This window comes from Wickerhamiella sorbophila (genome assembly GCF_002251995.1).
Source record: "Wickerhamiella sorbophila strain DS02 chromosome Unknown contig1, whole genome shotgun sequence".
Lineage (NCBI taxonomy): Eukaryota > Fungi > Ascomycota > Dipodascomycetes > Dipodascales > Trichomonascaceae > Wickerhamiella > Wickerhamiella sorbophila.
In genome coordinates, this window is record NW_020193984.1 from 2,799,558 (window position 1) to 2,818,549 (window position 18,992).

General features: G+C 51.6%; 11 protein-coding genes across 11 annotated transcripts; 6 read left to right on the plus strand and 5 right to left on the minus strand.

Annotated features, from left to right (window-relative positions):
- Positions 1-161: 161 nt before the first annotated feature.
- On the plus strand, positions 162-788 carry B9G98_01750 (40S ribosomal protein S5; the record flags this gene model as incomplete). Its single annotated transcript, XM_024808308.1, has 1 exon — positions 162-788. The coding sequence occupies one exon, from the start codon at positions 162-164 to the stop codon at positions 786-788; it is 627 nt and encodes a 208-aa protein (XP_024664076.1).
- Positions 789-919: 131 nt separating this feature from the next.
- Positions 920-1,237, minus strand: B9G98_01751 (Protein transport protein Sec61 subunit beta; the record flags this gene model as incomplete). The annotated part of the gene is made up of 1 exon (XM_024808309.1): positions 920-1,237. The coding sequence occupies one exon, from the start codon at positions 1,235-1,237 to the stop codon at positions 920-922; it is 318 nt and encodes a 105-aa protein (XP_024664077.1).
- Positions 1,238-1,302: 65 nt separating this feature from the next.
- B9G98_01752 (Cytoskeletal signaling protein slm1) lies at positions 1,303-2,856 on the minus strand (the record flags this gene model as incomplete). The annotated part of the gene is made up of 1 exon (XM_024808310.1): positions 1,303-2,856. The coding sequence occupies one exon, from the start codon at positions 2,854-2,856 to the stop codon at positions 1,303-1,305; it is 1,554 nt and encodes a 517-aa protein (XP_024664078.1).
- A 460-nt stretch (positions 2,857-3,316) lies between these two features.
- Positions 3,317-5,746, minus strand: B9G98_01753 (Putative arrestin-related trafficking adapter C2D10.04; the record flags this gene model as incomplete). The annotated part of the gene is made up of 1 exon (XM_024808311.1): positions 3,317-5,746. One exon carries the CDS (start codon positions 5,744-5,746, stop codon positions 3,317-3,319), a length of 2,430 nt encoding a protein of 809 aa, XP_024664079.1.
- A 584-nt stretch (positions 5,747-6,330) lies between these two features.
- B9G98_01754 (Vacuolar protein sorting-associated protein 51) lies at positions 6,331-6,795 on the plus strand (the record flags this gene model as incomplete). Its single annotated transcript, XM_024808312.1, has 1 exon — positions 6,331-6,795. One exon carries the CDS (start codon positions 6,331-6,333, stop codon positions 6,793-6,795), a length of 465 nt encoding a protein of 154 aa, XP_024664080.1.
- Positions 6,796-6,859: 64 nt separating this feature from the next.
- On the plus strand, positions 6,860-7,174 carry B9G98_01755 (Uncharacterized protein YqjZ; the record flags this gene model as incomplete). The annotated part of the gene is made up of 1 exon (XM_024808313.1): positions 6,860-7,174. The coding sequence occupies one exon, from the start codon at positions 6,860-6,862 to the stop codon at positions 7,172-7,174; it is 315 nt and encodes a 104-aa protein (XP_024664081.1).
- A 90-nt stretch (positions 7,175-7,264) lies between these two features.
- Positions 7,265-9,025, minus strand: B9G98_01756 (Methylenetetrahydrofolate reductase 2; the record flags this gene model as incomplete). Its single annotated transcript, XM_024808314.1, has 1 exon — positions 7,265-9,025. The coding sequence occupies one exon, from the start codon at positions 9,023-9,025 to the stop codon at positions 7,265-7,267; it is 1,761 nt and encodes a 586-aa protein (XP_024664082.1).
- Positions 9,026-9,270: 245 nt separating this feature from the next.
- B9G98_01757 (Abhydrolase domain-containing protein C57A10.08c) lies at positions 9,271-10,761 on the plus strand (the record flags this gene model as incomplete). The annotated part of the gene is made up of 1 exon (XM_024808315.1): positions 9,271-10,761. One exon carries the CDS (start codon positions 9,271-9,273, stop codon positions 10,759-10,761), a length of 1,491 nt encoding a protein of 496 aa, XP_024664083.1.
- A 151-nt stretch (positions 10,762-10,912) lies between these two features.
- B9G98_01758 (FAD-linked sulfhydryl oxidase ERV2) lies at positions 10,913-11,620 on the plus strand (the record flags this gene model as incomplete). The annotated part of the gene is made up of 1 exon (XM_024808316.1): positions 10,913-11,620. One exon carries the CDS (start codon positions 10,913-10,915, stop codon positions 11,618-11,620), a length of 708 nt encoding a protein of 235 aa, XP_024664084.1.
- Positions 11,621-11,668: 48 nt separating this feature from the next.
- B9G98_01759 (Imitation switch two complex protein 1) lies at positions 11,669-15,390 on the minus strand (the record flags this gene model as incomplete). The annotated part of the gene is made up of 2 exons (XM_024808317.1): positions 11,669-15,178; positions 15,388-15,390. 2 exons carry the CDS (start codon positions 15,388-15,390, stop codon positions 11,669-11,671), a joined length of 3,513 nt encoding a protein of 1,170 aa, XP_024664085.1.
- A 299-nt stretch (positions 15,391-15,689) lies between these two features.
- Positions 15,690-18,974, plus strand: B9G98_01760 (Ribosome biogenesis protein BMS1; the record flags this gene model as incomplete). Its single annotated transcript, XM_024808318.1, has 1 exon — positions 15,690-18,974. One exon carries the CDS (start codon positions 15,690-15,692, stop codon positions 18,972-18,974), a length of 3,285 nt encoding a protein of 1,094 aa, XP_024664086.1.
- Positions 18,975-18,992: the final 18 nt, after the last annotated feature.

Below are 18,992 nucleotides of genomic sequence, written 5' to 3' on the forward strand. Positions count from 1 at the left end.
TTGCCAAAACGACTGTTTGGAGACAGGAGGGTTAGGGGGCCACTCCGCCGCCCAAAAAAGCCTGGCGGTGCCCACCCGTGCACTCTAGGGCTTAGGGCTGGCAGTCCTCCCAACTCATTCTAACACCAAACTTGTGCCCTCAGCGGATATTCCATCCAACAATGGCTGAAGTCGAGCAGGTTGCATTCACCCAGCTGCCCCGTGAGGTTATCGAGAACGCTGCTGAGATCAAGCTTTTCAACAAGTGGTCTTTCGACGGCCTGGAGATCAAGGACATCTCCTTGACCGACTACATCCAGGTCCGCCAGCCCGTCTACCTCCCCCACACCGCCGGTCGTTACGCCGCCAAGCGTTTCCGCAAGGCTCAGTGCCCTATTGTTGAGCGTCTGACCAACTCTTTGATGATGAACGGCCGCAACAACGGCAAGAAGCTCAAGGCCGTCCGCATCGTCCAGCACGCTCTTGAGATCATCTACTTGCTCACTGAGCAGAACCCTCTCCAGGTTCTTGTTGATGCTATCATCAACGGTGGCCCCCGTGAGGACTCCACCCGTGTAGGTTCTTCCGGTACCGTCCGTCGTCAGGCCGTCGATGTCTCTCCTTTGCGCCGTGTCAACCAGGCTATTGCTCTTATCACCATCGGTGCTCGCGAGGCTTCTTTCCGCAACGTCAAGACTATTGCTGAGTGCCTCGCTGAGGAGATCATCAACGCTGCCAAGGGCTCTGCTAACTCCTACGCCATCAAGAAGAAGGATGAGCTCGAGCGTGTCGCTAAGTCTAACCGTTAATCATATAAACATAGCAAAAACTGGACGCCTAGTCTTTATTGTAATTTTCGTCAGCTAAAAAACACCCCTTTTCAGAGCGCTGTACAGGGCGGAGCGGGTGACAATAGTCTTATTACTGATAATTTACGGCACTAAACAAACTTGGCAGACAGCTTGGCAATGACGTGCAACGCCACAACAGAGAAAATAAAGCCTACAGCCATAACCATGACAACAACCGGGTCGACACTGAGGCCGGGAGCCTCGTCCGTGTACAGCTTGAGCAGAGTGTTCGAGCTGCCGCCAGCGCCAGCGGAACGGGTGCTAGCGGGACCCTCCGATGCTGAAGCAGCCTGACGCTCCTGATTGGCACGGCGTCGGAGCGCTGATTTGGGGCCGCCGGGAACTGAGGACGACGACATTTGACAGGATGGAGAGTCTCGCGTTCGATGACTTGGCGCCTTTGTCATGCCTTAGGCGGGGGTGTTGGGAATTGGGGGTGCTAAGTTGAGGGAGTTAGTTCTACAGAAATCAATTAAAAGTTGCCAAAAGTAGGGTCCGGTCCGCCAGCAGCGTGTCGTGCTTCGGGAATAGCAGATGCCGCTTGTTGTGCCTGGGTTGTTGGTGCTGAGGTGGCAGCAGCAGGCACCGCAGTCGAGGTGGGTGCAGCAGTGGCCGGAACGTTTTTCGCGGCAGCAGTGCTGGCCGGAGGGACAGCATTGGGAGACATGGGAGAGTCTACGGGCGAGGAAGGAGAGTCGGGCGAGGGAGAGGCAACCGGCGAAATGGCCTGGTCGTCGTCGACCCGAACGCCGCCATTAACCTCAGCACAAGCATTATACCAGGCCACGAGCTCGTCGTAATTGGATGCCTTGAAAGTGTACTTGTGCTTCGTACCCAGACTGCGCTTGGCGTTCTTGCTAATGATAACAAAAGTCAGATCACCCGAGGTGCGAGCAGGCAGAGCACCCAAGCCCGAATCAGGCAGGTACAAGCTCAGCTCCGGAGTGGGTTCTTGCTGCGGGTCCTTGGACTTGAACTGGTGTAAGAACCCGGAGCGGGTAAGAACAAAGTAGCCCTGCGTGTAATTCTTGAGCACGGTGCGCTTGCGGCTCAAAACGCCCTTGATTAAAGGAACAGTAGACTGGTGGGTTGAGTTTGTGAACACAACCTTGGAAGGGTCACGCTGGTAGTTGCTCTCAGGAACAAGGCTGGCCTTGTTCTGGGTGGTAAAGTCGGCCCACTCTTTCTTCATGTCGATGGTCTGGAAAGTCTGGCTGAGGTACGACTGGTTGTTGACGAAACGAGAGGTGAATGTCTGGACAATCTCGTCCAAGCTCTGTAGAGACTTCTGTAGAACCTCAACGATATGAGCCTCCATAGACGCAAAACTGCGCTGAACATTGAGAGCAGCTTCGGCCTGAATGTTCTCCCGGTTGATCTGCTCGACAACAGCCGCACGGGTTTGGCGGTGCAGAACATAGGGATCGTCTTTGTTGTCGATTCGCTGGGTGCCAAAGCTTGAAGTGAGACGGCCCAGGCGCTCCACAAGACGCAATGTGTGTTCGCGGGCTTTCTCGACGTCCTTGATTCCCTTCTGACCACTGCTGCGCAGCGTCTTGAAGTGGGCATCAATGTCGCTCTTCAGCGTCTCGAGATTGGGCAAAATCGTGGACTTGATGGCGCTGGCAGCCTTGTCGCTGTCATTAATCAAATAGTCCGTTCGGTGCTGCAAGCTCGTGAACGCCTCGCCCAGGCTCACCTCTTTGGGCGGCTCGACCGGGTGGCTCGCCTCGGTGTGAGCAGCTTGCTGAGCAGTGGGTTGAGCATCGTGAGTGCCTAGAAACAGAGGAACCTCGTTGATTGATTTGCGGGTCTTCTCCAAGTTACTGGTGATACTGTTCTGGGTGCTCAGGTATCCATTAACGTAATTGTAGACGGTGTCAACGGCTTGACTCCATTGGCCTAGTCGGTTGATGAGCAGAGGAGTGGAGTCAACGTGCTCCTGCAGAGCGTCCGTTTGGTAGTTCTGAACAGCACCAGAGCCGGCATTGGCTGGTGGAGCTGTTGATCCGGTATTTGTAGACATGCGGGGCATTTCTGAAGGTGCTGCTCTGCCGTACTTATACCGATGCAAGTGGGCTAAGGGTTACTCCAGGAGCAAGCCTATTGCCCTCTTTCCAAGCCAGCCAAAACGACGAAACCCTAACCCAGCAACAGAGTTTCCGTCCTTTAAGGCGGTTGTGGGTGGCAGGGGTAGGGTGGCGAAGCCCGTTAGTCGATGCCGGTTTGTGGGGGCGCTAGCTCAGAGGGGCGAACTATATACAAGCTACGTGAATGTGACCAGCACATATACCTGGGTGGTTGTTTGCTATACCTCTTGCATAGCCATAATTAAGCTGTTCAGACGCCAATGCATGCTCTCCCGGGGGACAGCTTGTGTGTTATCAGGCAGAAGTCGTATGCGGAGGATGCATGGCGCATAGCATACATTGGCGCACCCTTGAGGCGGGGCCAAAACAGAACAATAAAGGTGGTGGCCACCGACTTCAAGTGTGGAAAAATGGCTGTGGATGGATATAACTTGATGTGCCGCTGTAAATACTTGCAACGTCATCCTCATAATCGAAATCAGCGAGGTCTGCAGAAACCGTCGATGCACCGCGCCCACCGGGCAGAAGAGGGTTCTGATCTGGTCTTTCGTATTCCAAAACAGATACACCCAGTGACGACAGCGAATCACTGCGACCGCCATGATACCAATCGGTGACATCCTCGACTTCCGAGAGGTTCGCGACCACAGATGGCCTACGTGCTGCGGGTCCAGATACACCCTGATCTACCAGATCAACCGAAATAATGGATGACTGTCGGTAATACCGGGGACTTCGTAGCGAGGTCGCCGATCCCATGCGAGGTCTTGCATCCCGGGACGATGATCCGGGTCGAGCGGAGCTTCCTGGTCGGGCTAACGAATGTATGGAAGCCGAAGATGCAGTTGACCCTGCACGATATGGCCAGCCCGCTACGGATGACCGGGGTGTGAGTGGCATATATGGATGATCCAGGGGTTCACGACCAAGTTTGGTGTCTACCAGCAACGAAGGAGTTTGTTCAGGGGGAGGTCCGGCTGCTGCATCCAATGGATCGGCCTCTGCCTCTATCTCAGTCGACGGCTGTTGTTCTCTAGGTGTCAACAAGAAGGGGAAGCCCCGGCCAGCAAACTCCGGTTCGCCAGTGGTAGTTGAGCTCGGAGAGATTTGCGGCCCCGAATGCTCAACAGATGGTGTCTGCAGAGGTGAACTGACTGTCTCTCTGGCAAGATCTTGCGGATCTGCCCTAGGCGACCCAGGCGATGCCGAGCCATTCCCAGAATCCTCACTGTCGTCATCACGCCAGATGATATCACTAAAGTGAGGGGTCTCCTCAGTCGGAGTTTGCGTCACACTGCGGGCCTGATACTCCTCATAACGTCGATGATAACTCGCAGGAGACTCATGCAATTGATCATACTGCGGGGGGAAAATGTTTGGAGGTATGCTTTCAGCATCGAACGGCGGTGGTGCGACAGACGGTTTGCGCATGAGATGAATTGGTCGCACCGCTGTCTGACTTTCAATGTACTCCTGATACGGTCGCAAATGGTCAGCATTGACCGTTTCTGTAGTGTGGTATTCAGGAAGAGTGTTTGCTGTCACGGTACGGGCATCAAGAAGAGTAATAGGTGAGTCAATAGATACCTCGTAGTATTTCGTTTTGCCAGTAGTGGGATCCGGCTGGGCGCGAGACAAACGAAGCACCACTTTGATCCAGTGGTGAACTTTGATGGTGCCAACGTTTGCATTTGGATGTAAACGATCACGACGGCTTTTGAAGGAAGTGGGGATTTGCACATTGAACTCGAAAGCCGTCAGATTGCTCATATCTGTGGACTCTTCAAGCAACGAGCCATGGATACCATTTCGGCTAACTTTTTCCAACAACAAAAATTTGTGAACAGGCTCGACTCGATGGACTTTGCGATTTTTGCAAAAGTACTCGGTGTGCTCTGTGATGTAGATTCGGATGCGGTGGCAACGGACTTTTGCCAGGGGCACAAACGAAAAAGCCACTGGGATCTGACCACCGATGATGAAGGCTTTGCCAGCAATAACGATTTCATAATGAAGCTGATCTTCCCAGTCTCTAGAGATGACAATAGGCTCAGATGATTCGAGATTAGACATCCCTAGAGATCTGAGGATCGTGAGATCGCGGGTTCCTGTGAGGTTGGATTTGAAGGTTCCTGATCGCTCGATTTGCAGCTCAAATGAATACTTGACTTGACCAAAGTTACATCGGATCGTCTCTGCGAGCATTTGAGGAATTGCCAGTTCGAAGCTATAAATATACTCGGCCGGCTGGAACTGCCGATATCCTTTGGTGGCTACATCGCCTGCTCTGGGGCCAGGGGACGGCGAGGCGGCGTTATGTCGGTGAAACACATTGAGTGGGTCCATTGGATTGGACATGGAGCGTGCGCGTGTTTCCGATGCCACAGTTGGCCGCTCTGCTCGTCCGCGAGGGAGGGCCGACATTGCCGAGAGCTCGTTCTCCAAGGGATGTACAACATGGGCGCCAGATCCGTTTTCTGCAGCAGGCAGATGTGCGGAGAAAAAGGGCCAGATGTGGGAGTAGATGTCTTTTGTTTCGAAGGTTTCAATCTTCTTGGGCGGGATGCCTTCGGGCCATTCGGTGCGAGAAACACCGCGGAACTTGAGGCTGATGCTCTTAATTTTGGTTGGTTTCGAGATTCTCAAGATGAGTGAGCCCCGTAGCAGTGCAGGGGGACGTTCGCGCTGCTCTGATTTGGAAAAGCCGTACAAAAACAAGATCGGCTCGGCCAACGAGAGGCTGGCTTTTATGGAACTGCTGTTAATGAGCACAGTTTGTTGCTCGGTCTCATTCTGACCAGTCAAATTCGGTGAACCAGTACTCATTGCTCACAATAGTGTAACGAGGGGACACTTGTTGGGTCGGTTCGTTGTAAATGCAGGTGTGGGGTGGAGGAGTACAGAGTTGCCAGTAAATGTGTACAGAGCACACTCAATTTCGCTGCCCTGTTAACCACACAACTCGCGTGTGTTTATTTAAAGCAAAATTACGGCTGCGTGCACCTGAATCTTGTTTCGCGCGCAAATGCGAATCTAAGAGTTTAAAATGCGTCTTTGGGCCTGGCTCCAGGCCGTTTAATAACTAACCATGCAAGGTCGCTTACCTAAAGGGGGGGAAAACCTGACAAGCAAGCATGAAAATGAGGCATATAGCCAGTGGGAGAGCCGGCATTAGCGCGCGGCAGAAAAAAAAAGTTATCCGGTGGCGGGGTAAAAGCGTACTCAGCAAAAGGTAATTTTTTGTTTAGGCGTTTCGAAATCAGTAGGCGGCCTCAATGCTTTTACTCTTGTATGCCCGATCTTTCAGCGTTCGGTCCGAGCTCTGGCTCAGGACCTTGCCCTGAACCACAGACTGATCATCCCGAGTTTAGTAGATGAGCGAGCGATGCTCGCAGTGAGCGAGCTGACAAATGAGTGGGGACGGGGCGAGAAAGGCACTTCGGGACTTTTACAAGATCGAGGAGGAGGCAGAGATCAACATTGACACGCACCACGAGCTGTCATTGAACCATCTCGACACGCCTGGGCTGGATCCCAAGCAGTATGTGTCGGAGCTGTTAGCCTCGAGCTCGCTGGCTGAGCTCGCCAAAACCGCTGCCAATTTGGAGCACGAGATCAATGCGCTGGACAGCGAGCAAAAATCGCTTGTGTACAATAACTACAAAAAGCTCATACATGCTTCAGAAACACTGAACTACATTGCTGGCAATGGACCACGGCAGGGACTGGAGAACTTGGTGCCCTTATTTGACGAGATTGCCCAGCAGATCAGCAAGGATCGCCCACAGCCGCCCATTACAGATTTCGCTGCCAAGTACGACGAGTACACAAAAAAATACGGCCCTTTAGCCGCCAGCAGCCAGCCAAGCCCGTAGCGTAGGGTTAGGAGCAGGCCGTGGAGAGCCAATGCCAGCGGCGACGATGGCTTTTTGACTCATAATGACCGGGCAGTACGCCGTGATTTTCACGTCAAAAAGAACGCCAATCGAGCACGGGTACGCCGAAATGGCTGTCGAAATTGCAGACCTGGCGTCGAGGCAGCCTGGATTTATCAAAATGGATTCAGCCCGCCAGGATGTGGGCATCACTGTGTCGTACTGGGAATCTCTCGAGGCGATTAAGGAATTCAAGCGAATATCCAAACACATTGAGGCCCAACGAGCAGGCAAAACCCAGTGGTACCAGTGGTACGACGTAAAAGTATGCCAGGTTCTCCGGGAGTATTCTTTCGATTCAGAGCCACTAGTGGCATGAGGTTTTTTGGTTAGTCTAGTTAAATATACCCGCTGTTGAAACGGTATGTGCATGTTGAATAATTTAAACGTTTTCAAAAGAAAACCAGAATCACTCAAAGATTCTGAATACAGCGTCCGGATCTTGGAAATCGTTGTGAACAATATTCACGAGGTACCAGCCTCGGCTCAACGACGTCAGGAACTTATACGAATCGCTGTCTTTGGGCTGACAGGCGGCCCACTCAAACGCTAGTCGGAATGCCTCGTCTTTCCAGGCAAGGAACGAACCGCGCTCAACAATAGTGGGCTGTTGCACCTCCTGGCCGGGGAAGATGCCCCAAGTGACGGCATTGGGCTCGTCAGAACTGGCATTCGTGGTAACATGGCAGCCCCGGAAGCACGTAGCATAGTATGTCACGTACTCGTCGCTGTCGAGCTTGGGCTTGATATGCTCAAACCGCTCTTTGGGCACCAGCAGCTCAAGGTACGCCTTTTGGTAAACATAGCCCTTCTTGGGACCCCATCCGTGAATAGGATCACTAGAGTGTACGCCGTTAACTGCAGGTTGGGAGTTAATGGTCAAGAAGCCGCGGCTATTCAAGTCGAGGAGTTTCTCGCGGATAACACTAATTTCTGCTCCCACTGGATCGTCAGACCAGGGAAGGCAGGGCAGCTTCCCGCTCAAGTACTTGGAAATGACCTGTCCCAGGTCTTCCAAACTCTTGGGAGAACCCCAAAGTTCGATAGCCTTTTGGGTGCTTTGACGCAGCAACACACCATATCGTTCAAGCTCACCGTAAGCCGGCGAACGGGAGTCACCCCAACGTCCGTTAGGGAACTCATCCCAGTCAGCAGTGCGGGAAACATATGAATGCTTGCGATTGCGCCAGAAAATAGGCCGCACACTCTCCGACTCCCGGCCTTTGCCCAGAGATTGCCGCCAAGGCAGAGGAGAGGGTCTCTTCTCGTTGTTCTTATCGAGCATATGCAGCTGCTCAAGAACCATGATTGTGGCTCTCTCCAGATTCATAGTATAGAAATGCAGGTGGCTGATTCCATGAGCAATCATCTTGGCGCACATATTGGCCACCAGCTGAGAGCCCTTTTCACGAACAGCAGCATCGTCATTACTGATGGGCTCAAGCTCTGCAAGGAACTGCGGAGGAACATTAACTTGGCACCATTTAGCACGACGATTGAAGCTGGCCCAGCCGGAAATCGGCATAATGCCGGGAATAATCGGCACGTAGATTCCTGCCGCGCGACAGCGGTCGACCCAGTTTAGGAAAAGGTCCACATCATAAAACATCTGGGTAATCACAAACGAGGCACCGGCGTCAACTTTTTCCTTCAGATACTCGATTAGAACGTCAGCGTCAGGCTCCTCGGGATGACCCTCGGGGTACCCGGCCACTCCAATATCGAAGTAGTCACCGTACTTATCGCGGATATGCTTGATAAGATCCTTTGCGTACCTGAAATGCGTGATGGGCTTTTCCTCACCTGGAACCACACGTGGAGGGTCGCCACGAAGAGCAAGAATGTTGTGACAATTGGCCTTGTGCGCCTCTTCCAGAGCTTGATCAACCACTTCTACTGGCATGCCAGTGCAGGTCAGGTGCATGCACGTGTCAACGCCGATAACGTTCTGCGCCGTGTGAATCATTTCGGTGGTGAAATTGGACTGCGACCCGCCGGCATTCCATGTCACATCTACAAACAAGGGATCTAACTTGTACATGCGATCCATACGGTCGTACAAGTTCGAGATACCTTGGGAAGTTTTGGGGACGAAATACTCGAAAGAAATAGATGCCCCATCATTGGGGGCTTCCTGGTGATACCTCTCGAGCTTTTGAGAAATCTTCATTCTTGATTGCTGTTTCCACCGGGAAAGCTATCGCACACGAAATTTTTCAAAACTTGGGGTTTAGTGTCTGACATCCTCCAATCGACGAACTAGTCATTTACGTGGGGACGGCGCTAACACCCCCGTAATTACCCCGACCTGCTCCGGTTTCGGGAACAGACCCGTACCCTTGCTCGTGGGGAAATGAGCTTCTGTTCCACTGCCCACGCGCCTCTACTCGCTGAGTAAATATTCTGGCAGCGAAAATGTTGCGAGCCTTGAAGGGAGTGTTTAGCTACTCCGACGAGGAACTTGCAGTCTTGAAGGCAGGCGGAGATCCACAGATTGTGCATAGATTCACTAAAAATATAACGGTTGACGGCGTCGACTTGCGTGTGGTTGTTGCACCAAACCGCGAGACGCCTAAACTACCCGCTGGCCGGCCAATCGTGTTCTTTGTCCACGGCTTAGGAGGACAGCTTAACCAATTCGAGCACCAGATTGATTATTTCAATTATTTTGCTGATGTTCTGGCCGTAGATCTGCCTGGACATGGCAAATCCGGTGACCAGCCCTTTGCTCATTATACAAGCGACAGGTTCGTTGATTTGCTGGAAAAAGTTCTCGAAATGCAGCTGCTGCCCACGGAGTTCAACAAAATACTCCTTGTTGGCCACTCCATGGGTACTCATATCGTACTACGGCTTGCCCACAAACTTAGGGACAAATGCATGGGTTGTGTTTGCATAGCACCTCCTGCAGTCCTTAGCGATGGTGTCAAACGCGCCCAGACATTTATAAGATGGTTTCCTGTCCGTCCAGTGTTTGAATATTTCCGTGCCGCCGACCGCAATGGCGGGTTCGACTCTCCTTCGGTGAGTCGTGTATTGTCGCAGGCGACAACGAGCCGCCGGATTCGCGAAAAGCAGCTCAGAACAAATCTTCAAGTTCGCTCTGCATCCTGGCTCGCCACATTCAGTCAGATGAAGCCATTGGCTGAATACGAGGCGGCGAGGGTCGACGTGCCTGTTTTGATCATTGCTGCCGTTGACGACAAAGTGACTCCGCCAGAAAATGCCGAGATCTTGGTGGAATGGATAGGCAAAAACTCGAGGCTGGAAACTATCACTGCTGCTGGACATTCAGTGATGATTGAACGACCCGAGGTCGTGAACGGGTTGATTGCCGACTTTATTGATCAAGAGGTTGACAAGACGTTGTCATTGGCGTGGCAGCTGTCATATCTAGCTACTAAAACAGACAAATGGTCCTTGAAGAATGAAGAGAAATGGAAACAAACGCCAGCAGTTGGTCAAGTCGTGCCGCATTCTCATTTGAGAGGGATGAAAACATTACGGCAAACGGATGATGAGCACTCTCCAGCACTGCTTGAATTGAATCACCCTGAAATTGTGGCCGTTATTGATATTTCTCGAGAAGCACCACCTTACGACAGCTCAACGTTCAGCCGCATCAAATATTTCAAGCTGCCGACTGTCTCCAAAATCCCGCCGTCGAAAGATGAGGTGGCTCAGTTCATCGAGCTCGTCGACAGCATCAACGTCGAAAAAGATCAGTCGATTGGAGTACATTGCCATTACGGATTTAATCGAACGGGATTTTTTATCTGCAGCTACCTGATTGAGCGTTGCGGGCTCACGGTGAGCGACGCGCTCGATGCGTACGCTCGTGCTCGTCCCACTGGAGTGCATCACCCGCATTTTGTTGACGAGTTACATGTGCGTTATGAGCAGTAAGTTCGTATATATATATATATATATATATATTTATTTTAGCAATGCCGCATGACTGGTTGCACTTTATTTTTGACTTCCAACCATCCCTACCCTACTGTATTATTACAAAGTCCCCCAGTGCCTCACGCGATTCTGCTTTGTACCTGCAAACATGGCGAGACGTCCAAGAGTCGGATTTTTAGCAATTGTGCTAACAGTATTTATGCTATTTTTCTTCATGGCTCGCCCAGGCGTTGGAAGTGCTGCTATTGATCGCATCAAGAAGACAGCAGACGCATTCATTGAAGATGACTGGAATCGCCCGGCAGCTGTCGCAGCTGAAGCAGAGAGTTTGATCAGGGAGGCCGACAAGCTCGGCCATGCCAGCGACCAGAAACCCCAAGAGGTACCTGCCGAGTCCGACACCAAACAGCTGGAGAAACTGATCAAAGGCAAACCTATCTCGAGCAAAATGCAGAACCAAACAGCTCGTGCCGAACTAGGCAGAGCGGGCTGGAGATTCCTTCACACGGTTCTTGCACAATACCCTGAAGAACCTAGCGAGGACGAACGTGAAACGCTGGTTGGTTTTTTGCATCTGTTTAGCCGAGTCTACCCCTGCCGCGAATGCGCTGAGCATTTCCAAATCTACTTGAAGAAATACCCCCCTCAAGTGAGCAGCCGCCAAACGGCCATGATGTGGGGCTGCGATGTGCACAATAAGGTCAATGTGCGTCTTGGCAAGCCGGTGTTCGACTGTGCCTACATACACGAGTTGTACGACTGTGGCTGTTCAGACGGTCCAGAAGATCCTAATGAGCATAAAGGCATGCCTGAGATTCCAACAGTCGAAGCGGGTCCATTGGTAAAAGGTGGATGAACACTTTCAAAGTAAATATATGTGTACGTATGCAAAGTCATTCTTTTTTCATCGTTGACCGCGTCGGCGGCGGCAATGAACGTGGCCCAGCTCTTTCATAGCCAGGGTGTTAGACCACTCCCCGCCCTTTTCGAGCCACTGTTCGCGCTGTTCGAAGCTTGCAATAATTGCTGGTCGCAGTTTGTGCAGCGCTTCGGCCAGTTCACCCTCCCGACGAGAGGCGCGAACAAGGTATCGTTCTAGAGCAGCTAGTTGAGCGGGTGTAGAGTAATATCTCCATTCATCAGGAGCTAGCAGTACAGTTTCTCCTTCTACACTCCTTTTGAGCTCAAGTGTATTGACCGGCTCAACCGGCTCATTTGCTAACTCCTCTTGGGAGACTTGGTCGCTGGCAAGTGATACTTGTTCCATCGTGTCGCCCGTTTCGGAGGGTTCTTCTGTCTTTGGCACAAGAGCGCACTCGACTGTTGCCTCACGGTCGAATTCACCCTCGTCAGCCTCGCTCTTGACTGCAGTCTCAGCACTAACAAATTTCGAATCTGTGTCCACATCAGTTGCTTGCCCTTCGCCATTTATAGGCGGCGACTGGACTTTGGGTTCAGCCTTGACATCGACATCAGTTGGAGCTTCTTTTGCTGGCTCATTGACTGCCTGCGGTGCTTGGACTAGCGGCGGGGCATTTGCTGGTGTCGAAGGTGAAGGTGATACGTTCTGAACCACTTGAGGAGGAATAGGAGGCGGCATCGCCATCGGCATAGGTGTCATTTGATAATTTGGCATCCCATTCATCGGCATGGGCATCTGTCCATTCATCATGGGGGCTCCCCCATAAGGATACTGAACAGGCATCATGCCTGGAGGATACATGACCATTCCATATTGCGTTTGATACATTATACCCTGGGGCCGAACGAATGACATTTGCATGGGCTGCCCAGGCATTGCAACCATCTGCGGCATCATTTGCATCATTGGCGGCTGGTTGTGCATGGGGTCGGGCAAGCCCATCATAGGGGGTTGGCCAGGGACAAATTGATACATTGGCTGCCCACCAGAGCCCAACATGATTGGAACACCTGGTAGCTGTTGGCCCATTTGCTGCTGCATGACCATGGGCTGGGCACACGCTTGCTGCGGAAAGTTTTGCGAAGCAATTACGCCTTGAACAGGTTGCTTGGCGTTCGGGGGAGTGATGTTTGATGCAGCTTGAGTCTGTTGGCGCTCTGCTTCGAGCTTTGCCTCCCTCTCCTCGATCTGTTTTGCTTCTTTTTCTCGTTGTTGACGCTCGGCTTCAAGCTCACGTTGCCTTTCTTCCTCACGTTCCCGCTCTCGTAGCCGAGCAGCCTCATGAAGGGCCTTGGCACGAGCAATTGCTCGAGCGGCAATACCTGCTCTTTCGACAGCTGCGCGCTCTGCCGCACGCTTTACTTCAGTTATCTCATCTGCAGCCTTTTGCTTGACTACAGTCAGCTCAGCGTCAGCGTCCTTGCTCGAAATAAAAACCGCAAAGTCCTCACTCGATGGTCCCTGTACCCATAGACGGCCCATAAGATATGAGAAAGAACTAGGGTCTGTAGAGTCGTCAATAGATCTAAGTCCAGCGCCCTCCATCCACCAGTAGCGATTATAGAACCGATCTTTACCCAAGAGCTTGATTCTGTGAACATCAAAAGATGGTGGCTCAATTTTAACCTCTTCAGCTGCCTCTTCCGATTCCTCAACCAGTTTCAATAGATCCTTCTCACGCTCAACCGCATGAGCAAAATCGTCGGAGATTTTCATGAGGGCTTCTTCGGATTCACCATCGCCAGCGAGAAGAAGGTTGCTTTTGAGCTCTAAAGCAGCCTTGTGGTTATCACGAGCTTGTCGCAGTTCTCTAAACCGTTCAGTGCGAAGTTTACGAGCACGGGAAACCTCCTCATTGCGCTTCTCCATAAATTGACGCACTGGCGGAGAGGTGTATAAAGTGCGGCATAAGATACGCAAGCAAGCAACACGAAGGCGGAAGGGGAGCTCCTCGTAGCCCCGAATGGCATTAAGCAAAGTCCCTTCGCGGTTCAACGGAGCAAGAATAGCGAGGGCCTCCTCAATATCATCCTTCCACTCTCGCATATAGTCAAGATAATACAGCAATGAAATCAGCGCCTGTTGCCAGCCGCCACCACCGAACTGACGTTTGCCGATGATTTCTAACCAAGACCGGTCGGCGATCTCAACGTACTCACCGGCATTGTTGGTAATTTCTTCCTCAGCCTGATCGTTATCACTCTGAGCTTCATTACCACTTTCTTCTTCGCTGGGATATCCTGAATCATCGCCGTTTTGACTAGAGGGTGTGTCAGTGCTAAGACTGGCTGCAACCTTTTGGCGCTTGCGACCTCGGCGACGAGCCGGTTCATCTTGGGTGGGCAAGCTGAAAGCAAGAACATCTTCATCTTCATCAACAAGCAGAGTGAGAAGAGCGGGATGAATCTCACTGAGAATGCTCTCCTGACCCTCTCCCTTGAGTGCAGAAACAAAAAAGTCATATTGAATAGGCTCCAAGTAGAGCAAATCGCTGTAGGTGGTGATAAAGGACCAAATTTCTAGTAAGGGACCAATCACATGGGTGTCTTCATCAGCAACCGTCCATTGCGGCCAAGGCTCCTCGGGCATTGGACTTTCAGCGACCTGTCGAGTGACCGCCAACGCGAGGTCCTCCGACAAGGTCACGGCATTTTTATTACTACGACGTTTCCGGGGCTCCGGTGTGTCGGCGGTAATGCCCCCTTTGGTGGAGGCTTGAATTGAAGCGGGGCTGCTGGGAGTTGCTTGCCGGTGCGATGTTTGCCTTCTGTTGGAGGCGCCGTTGATAGCGGATCCGCTCGAGCGTTGATCGACAAGCGCTTTGATAGAGGCAGGCATTTCGTTTGGCAAGTTGTATTGCGCAACGTACTCGGGGCGCACAATCCAAGGTGCTCCAGCCCAGTTTTCACGAGAAGCAGCGTGTTTGATGAATGTGCGGATGGTAAGTTTTGAAAAGGCCCTGCGGTCTCGACTGAGCTTACTGGCAGGCGTCTGGGACGGACTGACGAGATCTTTTGTCATTTGCAAGAAATACTCTGGCTCTGCTTTGGGGTCGGATCCCGGAGCCGGCGTAGCCCTTTCTTTGACCACGCACTTTGTTTTGTGATCGCGGAAACGATAGTAAACGGTTTCACCAGGATAGTATTCATGCTGCATCTTGACGTAGATGCGGTCTACCAGCTGATCCAGTCGAGACATCGTCGAAAACTGGACGTGGCGCAAGATGGGCTCGCGCAAGGCCTCGGGAAACGACTTGACGATGATTTCACTCTCTCTGGCTTCCATTGCCAGCGCTTCAAGAAAAGTGAGGCACGAAGTGCCCGTCAACTCACAGATAAACCGTTTTTGGTTGTAAAAGTCCATCCTCTCCAGGTATTTGTCGTAGCTCACAAAGTACTCCAGAGTCGGCTCGATGACCCAGACCGGGCAAGCTGGGTCGGTCGGCAGATGGGTTGGCTGGGGTACAGGCACAGACTTTCGTTTGAAATAAACCTTAAATGTTAGTATTTTGCATCAGACAATGCTTTTGGGCATGCCTCGAGCACCTCCTGGGGCATAGAGCAAAACTCTGTCCCATCGGTGAGCCAGCGCCTCCTTTGCGAGCATTACACGCGTGAGTGCGTTGCACCTGCTGGAGCAGGCAGTGCTCGCTCATTTCCAGCCGGGCATGCCCCGCACACGCCGTGCGCAGACTAACTTACCATTTCAGCCCTACACCACCAACGAGTGGGTTCTGCTTAGTATAACGGACTGAGACGAGCGAACCCTTATATTACTGAAGTCCCACGTCGTTCGCTGCGCAAATCTGCATGCGTTGCATCAGAAACCCGAACCCAGAGTTAAGCCATGCTATGTGATGAGCAGAAAGCTACTAAAACCGCCGAGTTGATTACGTAACGATGAAACAGGTTTTTTTTTTCCCTCTTTCTCCCAGGGTTCAGGAAAAGGGTGAAAAAAAATTATTACTTTATTCTCTGGAAAATCAATCGACGGCTTTTGAACAATGGCCGATCAGCAGACCAACAAGCCGCACAGAGCAGGCTCGTCTGATACTTCCAAGAAGAAAAAGTTGCATGCCAATGGCTTTAATGCCAAGGCATTTGCTGTGGCCAATCCTGGCAAGCTGGAACGTCAAGCTCGCCGCTCTCACGATAAGAATGAAAAGCGCTTCCACGCCCCAATGGTGGATCGCACACCCGAGGAGCCTCCGCCTGTTCTTGTTGCTGTTGTTGGACCCAAAGGCACCGGCAAGACCACGTTAATCAAGAGTCTTGTCCGCCGCTTTACCAAACATACCCTCACTGAGATCAATGGCCCAGTTACTGTGGTTTCGGGCAAACGCCGAAGACTCACGTTCTTTGAGTGTGGTACCGACCTGAATTCTATGATTGATATTGCCAAGTGTGCAGATCTTATCCTCTTAATGATTGACGGTAATTTCGGGTTCGAAATGGAAACGATGGAGTTTTTGAACATCCTGTCGCCCCACGGTTTCCCGCGGATTCTTGGTGTCACTACACATTTGGACTTGTTCAAGAGCGTTAGCACTATGCGTGCATCGAAAAAGGCTTTGAAGCATCGCTTCTGGACTGAAGTGTACAAAGGAGCCAAGCTATTCTATTTATCTGGTGTTATGAACGGCCGCTACCCGGACCGGGAGATTCTCAATTTGGCCCGGTTCATTTCCGTCATGAAGTTCAGACCGCTCAAATGGCGCAATGAGCATCCTTATCTGATCGCTGATCGAGTGGTCGATATAACCCATCCTACTCTCATTGAGGAAAACCCCAAGGTTGATCGCACAGTTACCCTTTACGGGTACATGCGTGGTTCCCCTATGCAGGCCAACAATGCCAAAGTGCACGTTCCTGGTGTTGGTGACCTCGTTGTGAAGGAAATAGAGCGCCTCCCTGATCCTTGCCCCACCCCGTATGCTATCAAACTGGAAGAGGCCAAATCACAGGGCGAGAATGCACCCAAAAAGAGACATCGCAGGCTGGATGAAAAGATGAAGACTATCTATGCACCCATGAGTGATGTTGGCGGTGTCATGATTGACAAAGATGCTGTCTATATCGATGTCGGTACTTCGAGCTTTTCTACTGGCCAAGAAAAGGGCTTGGGCGAGACACTTGTAACTAGTTTGCAAAACTCTTCCAAGATTCTTGGTAACGGTGATGTTGGTATCCAGCTTTTTAGCTCGTCGAAAGCTCTACGTGATGTCAACGACGACGGGGATGAGGATGAGAATGTCGAGGAACTTGACGAGAACCTTGACGAACTCGACGATTTGGATGCCGATGAGTTGGAAGAGCTTGATGAATCTCATCCTGATTTCGGAAATTCTGGTCGCAAGTCCTTGCGTCAAGGCAAGAAGGCTAGTGATTCTCTTGACGAGAAAGAACAAGACGAAGAGTATGCTTTTGCCAGCAGTGACGACGAGCTTGAACCCAGCGATGATGGATCCAATGCACTTCGCTGGATGGACAACTACAAGCCGAATAACTTCAAAAAGCGCTGGGATATCGGAAAGCTTCTTTACATGGACAATATCTCACCGCTGGATGTGATCAAACGCTGGAGTGGTGAAGAAGACCAAGAATCTGAGGAAGAGAACATCGAGGAAGAAGACGACTTTTTCAAACCAAAAGAGGTTCTTCAGAGTGTTGAGTCGCATAGTTATCTCGAGTACTCGAACCTAAGCCAGTGGGATGATGCTTCTGTTGTAGCCACCATCTCCGATGTATTCTACCGCGAAATCCGTGCCGTTGAGAACGCAGAAAATGCAGAAAACGAAGACGAGGAAGAAGTTTTCGGTGAATTTGAAGATCTCGAGGCCGACGAAAACAATGGCAGCAGCGAAAATGAGGCAGAAGAAGAGGGCCTCAAAGCGGTCAAATCTGTCGAGGAGCAGCGCGAGGAAAATGCCAAACGCAAAGAGCAGTTGCGCCTCCAAATCGAGGAGGACGAAGACCGCGAGTTTGGTGCTGAGGATCCCGAGGGAGAAGAAGGGGATACCTGGTACGATGCCCAGAAGGCCAAAATCACTAAACAGCTCAACATCAACAATGCCGAATATGCTCAACTGGACGTCGCTACGCGGGACCGCATCGAGGGTTTCCGGGCTGGCTCCTATGTTCGCCTTGTGTTTTCTGGTATTCCTTGTGAGTTTGTCGAAAACTTCGATCCCAAGTTCCCTGTTTTGGTTGGCGGTTTGTTGGTTAATGAGGACAGGTTCGGGTTCTCTCAAGTCCGTATCAAGCGGCACAGATGGCACAAACGCATTCTCAAGACCAACGATCCTCTTGTGATCTCCTTGGGTTGGCGACGCTTCCAGACATGTCCGATCTACACTACATCAGACTCGCGCACTCGTAACCGTATGCTCAAGTACACTCCCGAACATATGCATTGTGCTGCTACGTTTTATGGTCCGCTTGTTTCACCAAACACAGGTTTCTGTGCGGTTCAAAGTGTCTCTGACCGGGACATGACTGGGGGTTTCCGGATCGCTGCCACCGGCACGGTTGTCGAAGTTGATCAGGAGGTTGAAATTGTCAAGAAGCTGAAGCTTGTTGGCCACCCTTACAAGATTTTCAAAAACACTGCCTTTATCAAGGATATGTTCAACTCTGCGATGGAGGTTGCCCGCTTTGAAGGTGCGTCTATCAAGACTGTATCTGGTATTCGTGGTCAAATCAAGCGTGCTCTGGCTAAACCTGAAGGTAATTTCCGTGCCACCTTTGAAGACAAGATCCTCATGTCTGATATCATTATCTTGCGGGGCTGGTTCCCTGTGCAAGCTCGCCGCTTCTACAACCCCGTCACGTCGTTGTTACTCAGTAACAAGGCAACATGGAAGGGTATGCGACTCACTGGTGAGGTGCGGGCCGAAAGAGGGCTTTCTGTTCCTCAACAACGGGATTCCGCATATGGCAAGATCGAAAGAGCCACGCGCCGGTTCAATCCCTTGCAAGTGCCCAAGACGCTTCAGGCCCAGCTGCCCTTCAGTTCGCAGATCCATCGCATGAAGCCTCAGCGGAAACAGACGTATATGCAGAAGCGGGCTGTTGTCGTTGATGGCAAGGAGAAGCAGCTCCGCGATCTCATGGTCAAGGTTGCCACCCTGCGCAACGAGAAGGATGCTAAGCGGAATGCCAAGAAGGAAGAGTCGCGGGCCAAGGTTGCCGCCAAGCAAGCGAAGATCGACGAAAAACGCGCAGAGAAGCGCAAAGAGGACCGGAAAGAGTATTTTGCCCGGAACAACAAAAAGTCCAAGACGGCATAATTATAAAAGAGCTACTTT